This window comes from Dendropsophus ebraccatus, chromosome 12 (genome assembly GCF_027789765.1).
Source record: "Dendropsophus ebraccatus isolate aDenEbr1 chromosome 12, aDenEbr1.pat, whole genome shotgun sequence".
Taxonomy (NCBI): Eukaryota; Metazoa; Chordata; class Amphibia; order Anura; family Hylidae; genus Dendropsophus; species Dendropsophus ebraccatus.
The window spans coordinates 42985855-42993944 of NC_091465.1; the positions used below are offsets into that span (position 1 = coordinate 42985855).

The following is an 8090-nucleotide window of genomic DNA, read 5'->3' on the forward strand; positions in this document are numbered from 1 at the left end:
ACATGATAGATGTCGACTAATCGTTGTCTGTTGTTGTCTTTCACCATGTTGAAAGACAAACGACTAAGATAGCAATGATTTGCTGCCACCGCCCTGTGGGAGCGGTAGCATACTGCCGCTATTTTCTATGGGCTGCCCGGACGATCTGGTGATTACCAGGGCACCCCCGGCTCTTACCCGCTCGCTACCGATGCGTGTAGTGCCAGCAGTGAGGGGGGAACAAGGAGCAAGTGAGCGCTGACTGCGCTCGTTTGATCCTCTCCATCGTCCCATGTAATAGGGGCTTTAGAAGAAGGATGAGCAGCAAGGAGCGAGAAGCAATGCAGAGAGGCAATGCTCTAGGCCCCGCCTCATTGACACTGCTCTACCGGATTAAAAGGGCGATATTTGGACTCCAGGACCAGACGTGGATTGATTGCAACATTGCAGCAGTACCCACTGTCTGGAAGTGGGGGGGTACCAACAGATTCACTTTAAAGGGCTTCTCCCCATAAGGGTCATTGCAGAATTGTAATCTTTATAGTTTACACTACATTTACAATGATATTTCATTGCAGAATTGGTGAATGTTATTTGATCAAATATTGGATTGTTCATCAATCTGGTGGAAGCTATTTATACCCATCTATAGTGGTCAAATCATCTGTATAAAAAGAATGTCTTTATAGTAGAATATATACCAAAATCCATTAATATCATACAGTATTGTGTATTGTGTACCCCAATCTGCACATGAACATAAAAACATCACACCCTTGGTACAGCACCAACATGCCTGTCTTATGTCTCCCTACAATCCTTCATCCAAGAGCAAGCAACATTCTAAATTCTCATCTAGATAAATTCACAATTCTCATATTTATCAGAATCCGATTGCCATAAAGTAAATGATGCTCAAAAACAGCTCTGCACAAGCGCAAGATGAAGCGTACAGTTCAGTCAGATGATACACCCCAACACCCACCCTCCGGCATCCATCCCCCCACCTTCCTGCATCTTATTTCTGTCGCAAACATTAACATAAACAAATGAAGTGCAAAAAACCCGACCCCTGCATCGCACAGCTATGTCTCCGTCTACCTTAACCCTCTGCTGTCTCCTGCGCCTTACTACAACTCTCCAAGAACCCTGATCAAAGTATATTGGGAAAAATGGGACTAATATCTATATAGGGTTATAGAAATACTCTTATTCTACCATCTATAAGGTTACAAGGTGTGGATCTAGCGGTTGTCTGAACCCCTTACGCAGTGGAGGGGAAAGAAGTGTTGTAGGGCAAAATGTTTCATGTCACTTGTGAACAATGTTCATGTTTGGTCTGGAAATCTACCTAATGGCTCAGCATACAAGCCTCTCATTTGCAAGTCGAAAATAAAAAAAAAAAAGAATTTTAAAAAGGGAAAAGGATGACAATCACAGAAGGGGGGGGGGACGGTGTGTGCAGAATTTTCTTAGCAATGCTTGAAGCTTGCAAAGAGGGAAGAACGTTGTGGGTTTAATGGTGCCCTATATGGAGGAATGAAGGGCTGGGAATTGAAAATGTAATTCTGCATCTTTTAATAAGGAGGAGAGGGAGGAGGGGAGTTTATATCCCCCCCCCCTAAAACATGGTTCTCTTTCTAAAGAGCACAGAATATCTGGCGTATTTGTCCACGCTTCACTACATCTGTATGTGATCCGGCACGAGCGTCTCTTAAATCTGCGATGGCTTCTTATGATAAAATGCATTGCAAGGCAAATTAAGACAAATGGCTGCCTCCCCCTCCCTTTTCCATCTCGCAGCCTTGGAAGGGTTAATGAGCTGTAGGTACAGGAATAATTAGCGGTAGCACACAGCTCGCTGGCAGCGTATCTTACTAAAAGGTACAGTACAAGACACTGTATCCCCAAATCCGCCTCGCTCGCCAGCATATGGAAGGGCAAAGGATGGGGTTAATTGAGCTAATTAGGAGACAATGAATTGTGTCCTGGCGGTGGGATGGCAGTGGTGGGCAGATGAAGAGTCTGCCAGAGCCCCAGAGGTCTGACCTACTGATGAAGGGGGAGCTCAGGGTCCATCCCACGGGGCACAAGTTACAGTAAGCGGAAGGAGGAGGTGATGAAGAGCATAGAATTACCCCAAGCAGAACGAAACAAACAAGCAGCTCGATGCAGCCAAACCACAGAGGGACAGCAAGGTAACATACATATGTATGGTGGTTCAATACTGTTACACCTAAAATCACAACTCCACTGACCCAACAAATCCTAATCCAAAGAGAAAGAAGATCAATGACACCGAATTAGAGGATGGCTCAAAGGCAATTTACAAGTAGGCAATAAAATCTATTAAAGCATGTAGCAGATGCAATAAAAAGACCGCAATTGTCAGATACTGTATTTGTAAGATAAGGTGCAACTTTAAATGTGAAGGGGTCTGTTCTGATATGGTGTGTATGTATGTATGTAAATGTATATATGTATGTATATGTGTATGCTTATGTTTATATATGCATCCATGTCTATGTATCTGTAAATATGTATGTATATAAGTGTGAAGGCATATATTATGCATCTGTACAAGTGTATGCATATGTATGCACATACAGTATATATATATATATATATATATATATATATATATATATATATTTATGTGTGTGGGTATGTATATATGTATAAATGTATGTATAATGTATATGTATGTGTGTATGCATGTATTATGTATCTGTAGATGTGTATGCATATGTATGTACATACAGTATGTGTGTATGTATATATGTATAAAAAAGTATGCGTAATGTATATGTATTATGTATCTGTACATGTGTATGTATCTACATACAGTATGTTTGTGTGTGTAGGTATGTATATATGTATAAATGTATGTATAATGTATATGTATATATGCATGTATTATGTATCTGTATATGTATATGCATATGTATTGATAGTATAGTATATGTGTTTAGGTATGTATATATGTAAGAGTGTATGTATAATGTATATCTGTGTATTCATGTATGTATTTATATATATGTGTATGTAGGTACGCATTTATGAATAAATATGTATACTGTATATCTGTGAATGTATGCATGTATGTATGTATGTATGTATGTGTGTGTGTGTAGGTATGTATATATGCATGAGTGTATGTACTGTATAATGTATATCTGTGAATGTATGCATGTATGTATGTATATATGTATATATGTGTGTGTAGGTACGCATTTATGTATAAATATGTTTACTGTATATCTGTGTATGTATGTATGTGTGTGTGTGTAGGTATGTATATATGTATGAGTGTATGTACTGTATAATGTATATCTGTGTATGCATGTATGTATGTATGTATATGTGTGTGTGTGTAGGTATGTATATATGTATGAGTGTATGTACTATATAATGTATATCTGTGTATGCATGCATGTATGCATATGTGTGTGTGTGTGTGTGTGTGTAGGTACCCATTTATGTATAAACATGTTTACTGTATATCTGTGTATGTATGTGTATGTGTGTGTAGATATGTATGAATGTATGTACTGTATAATGTATATCTGTGTATGCATGCATGTATGCATATATGTGTGTGTGTGTGTGTGTGTGTGTAGGTACCCATTTATGTATAAACATGTTTACTGTATATCTGTGTATGTATGTGTATGTGTGTGTAGATATGTATGAGTGTATGTACTGTATAATGTATATCTGTGTATGCATGCATGTATGCATGTATGTATGTATGTATGTGTATATATATATATGTGTGTGTAGGTACGCATTTATGTATGAATATGTTTACTGTATATCTGTGTATGTATGTGTATATGCATGTGCATATGAGTACATGTTTACTTGATATACGTGGACAGATATGTTAACAAATACAAAAATAAATCAGCAGAAAAGCAATCCTGGCCATTATGTTCACTGCAGAGGTATCACTGACAGCTCTAACAGCCTGATGTGTTTATGATAACTGATGTGAAAAGAATTCATCAGCCAGAGATACGCATCTACTTACTGTACAATATACAGAGGACTTGCTTTACAAATACCCAAAATCAATACATAATATTGTTATACCCAATAGCAAGGCATATGACAAGTGACTTCCAGCACTAGAATCTAAATAGAACAAGACAAATGGCAATTACTTTCTTGTTGCTTATATAGCACCAACATGTCCCATAGCACTGTACAAATTCTAAGTGATGCTCACATACTGTATGTATGTATTTGTAGGGGAGCAGGGGCTCGGACTACTTCTCATTCCTTGCCGCAATGGAGTTTGTAACAGATTGCTATAGAGAAGGGACAGAAGCGCAGCAAACAAGGACTGAAATATTTCCTTGTTTTTTAGGAGCCCTGCAAGTTTTCATAACTCCTTGACATAGGTATAAGAGGAATCAAACACTTTCTAGGAAAACCATTAAGGACATGACTGCCCTGCTGAATAGTTTTCCAGCAGTGATGGAAGAGGAGAAGATATCATCTTTACAACACAGAAGGCCAAAGACATAAAGGTTCTGTAACACCGACGCAATATATAGGCCTGTGGAGGACATGGCATTTTGGAACCTCATGTTCCTATAAATACATTAGCACATGGCAGCACAATAGGGCCCACAGCACAGTTGTAAAATTTAGTATAATTCTTTGTATGACACTAAAAGGAAAAATCTTAAAGTCTTGGGACCTACAAGTGTCCCTGCCAGATAAGAGAGTGTCGGGGCAGACATACTGTATGTGCAACCTGTGCAGCTACTAAGGGGCCCAGTTGGTAATGGGGGCCACTACTACCTTGCATGTAAAGAATAGGAATACTGAATTTCATAGCTTACACTTACTGATGTATTGTAACATTTTAGAACAATGGGCCCTCCATTGTTTGTGCCAACCCCTGCTGCAGTGCTATTAGCAGCCAATAGAGAAGCACAACACTATATATAATGGATATAGCATATATATAATAAGTAAACAATGCACCTGGGCCCAGATGTAGCGTCAGTGTCCGAGCTTCTAAAGCTCAAAGCTACAGGTTTGTCCCCAACCCGAAAAACGTGGCAATGTGTGTTAGAGCTATGCACACCAGCTGCAATGGATGTCAATTGCGCAACCAGATGAGCGTCTGCGGTTTAGTAGGTGGCTGCGTTATATTCTCAGCTTTCCAGCTGCTGTTTACATTGATTGCGGATGTAAATCATTATATTTTGGGATTAGTAAAATATTATTTATAGATGAAAAAATTTGGGGGAGTCTACCAGTACTAGAGACGGAACACCAGGGGGCTCTCTACTTAGAAAACCTTAGCCCTGAATAGGGCAAATAGAAATGAGAAATTAACCCTTTCATCGGATGGTCCCAAAGATTTCCTCAAGTTTCCCTTACAGGTCCAGGCTTGTCCCAGGTCAGTAACAGTATCCCCTCTGTTCTATCACATCCTGTGTTTCCACCTCACTCCTGGCAACACAAACGAAACGCGTGTCGCTTTTGTTAAAAGAAGGCAAACAAAGGGAGTGGAGATAGTGCAGGTAATGGACTATATGTAGAGCTCAGGTACAGAGGACAGAGACAGGACACAGGTGTGAGGAAAGCAAGGAATCTCAGAAGATTTCTATAGAGATGACCGTCAATACATGAGAGATCAGGTCTATTCCATGCAGCACTGACAAGACATACAGAAGATTGAATGATCTGAGCGACTAATGAAGGAAAATATGCAAAATCACATTCATGGTTTAAACCCTAGACCTATACACCCAGGAGCACTGCCACAACTACCGCCCATATACATAACCAATTTAGTCATGCAATATGACTGATAGCAACTAGCAACCATGATCTGACTAGATACAATAGAAATCTTCAGCAAGGTTTGGAATATATGTCGGACATGTTTTCAATGATGATTGGCAGTCACGACGTATCGGCGATACATAATACCCAATACACAATCTGTCGGGTGTTTTTGGTGCTCATAAAATCATCACAAATATCCTTTTGTTTATTGGACACGACGGAGCACAAAAACAATAGATCATTTATTATTATTTTTTAACAAACAGCTCCTATGTCTATGGAAAACTATATACAACGCTCTGCAAACTTTGCTGGCTGACCACTGCTTGCAAATGTCACAGGAATAAGACAAGAGTCATCAACCGCAATTTTGAGGAACAGATATATCAGTATCATATGAATCAGTGTCAGCAGTCTATAAACAATGAGTGTGCCAGTAACACTGCTCTGCCAGCCTGGTATACTGAAACCTAGTGGCACAAAAATCTGCATGCAATGCAAGAACCGCTCAACAAAAGACACAATGATTTTTTTTTTTTTTTTTCATACAACCAATGCATTGTCTATAAGAACAAGTGTGTGCGGAGCCTACACAGAAACATATGGCTGTAAATGCAATCACTGCTGTTGTCTGTGACTCTGTACTCCTTGTAGTGTATCTGGCTCCGCTCTGACCATTGCAACAGGCAATAGAACAGGATGACTGGGGCAGCGAGCGTGCAGGAGGCAGAGCACACTCGCTATCCCATATAATTGCTCTGCAGCGTTACAATGCTCTGCGCTCCAGTGCTCAGCTCCTGATAAAGATGCATATTCTGCCCACTCCACTATATAAAGCATTGTTTGTATCATAGGAAATGCACAAGTTTGTCAGCTCGGTGCAAGTTCACGACTATAGACAAGGCTATTGAGACCCTCATGGGGTGTTGTTAAGACGTTAGAGAAACAACAAAGTATATAACAATAGAGAAAAGTGGACAAGACATGCCATATATAAATTGTCTATCACTATATATCTAGTTTCGCGCCATGTATCTGTATTGATCAGCAGCCATTCATATTGCTGCTTAGGTATAGTATTACTTATTGTGGTGATTGTAATACCTACTGGTCAGAGTGCTACCTATGTTTAGCATAGTCCAGGCTTATTAGTAATGCTTATAGCTTAGTCCATATTGACAATACTACTACATATACACTGCCTATAATAGTATTGGTTACAGTTGTGTCTAAGGTGATCCCAGCACCCTCCACACCTGAGATCTGGGTTGCCATTGATAAGTATAGTGCCAGTTAATAAGATTTAACCCTTTGTTACCTAACTCTATATGCAACAGTCTGTCCCATATATATGCCTGTCCCATAAGACCAAAAAGATACTAGGTAACTTACAAAGATGACCCCTCCAACACCCAATAGACACCTTAGTGCCAGTTTTAACCCTTACTATATCTATTGCATCTTTTCATGCATTGGAAACATCCCTCCCCCCTCCCTTTCCCATACCCCCAATCATCAACATACAACTATGCCAATAACGGGGCAGCACCCATCCAGGGGCACATAATACACATGTCTGCATCTATATAAGCCATAAACATGCATTGTATCTATGTAAGCTTATGTAAAGTATCTGCACTGAGTGAACTGTGAACTTGCCAGCTGACAGGATACAGCGCATTTGTTAGGCAAACAGAGAAGTAAAAGACGTAGGGGAACAAGCAGAGCTGGCAGTGGGCACCTGTGCAATGGGCACATACCCATTCTTCTGCATGCATCCTATAAAGCATCACATCCCAGGTACAGAGCATGAAACAAACTCTGCTCCAAGTCCCCTAAGTGCCCTGTCCGGTGCCCCCTGCACTGGGCACTGTGTGGAGCAAAGTGCGGGGCACTCACCTGTCTGCAGTGAACACAGCAGGAAGAGAGTTACCAGCAACATTCCATCCAGAGAGGGGAAATGCCGGGTGTGAATCCCTCATCAGATCCGAGCTCAGTGCTCAGCAGCCCGCACTGCTCCCGTGCAGCAGCGCCTCCTCCTCTCCCTCCTGTCAGCAATAGGTTGGGGAGGGGACATGCTAAAAGGAGGGACACTTCCAGCCGGAGAAATGCCATGCAAATGCAATATAATGAAGATAGGTGCCAACAATCCTCAGCCCCTCACATTACACCTCATTGCTCCTCAGAGGCTGCACGAACAATCACAACTGTTATGTGGACTGAGCAAAGTTGTAGGAATGGTAGGGAAAGAGACGTTAGATATATTGCATGGCATCTGCTATACTTGTACATATAATAAT

At 40.6% G+C, this 8090-nt stretch overlaps 1 protein-coding gene across 2 annotated transcripts in view; it reads right to left on the reverse strand.

Annotated features, from left to right (window-relative positions):
• DSCAML1 (DS cell adhesion molecule like 1) overlaps positions 1-7812 on the reverse strand; it is a 164228-nt gene extending 156416 nt beyond the window's left edge. The window contains exon 1 of one of the 2 annotated variants that reach the window (XM_069947261.1): positions 7690-7812. In XM_069947261.1, coding sequence (XP_069803362.1) covers positions 7690-7732 — 43 coding nt within the window. In that variant the 5' untranslated portion in view covers positions 7733-7812. The remainder of the gene's footprint in view (positions 1-7689) is intronic. The other variant, XM_069947262.1, reaches the window with a different exon arrangement.
• Positions 7813-8090: the final 278 nt, after the last annotated feature.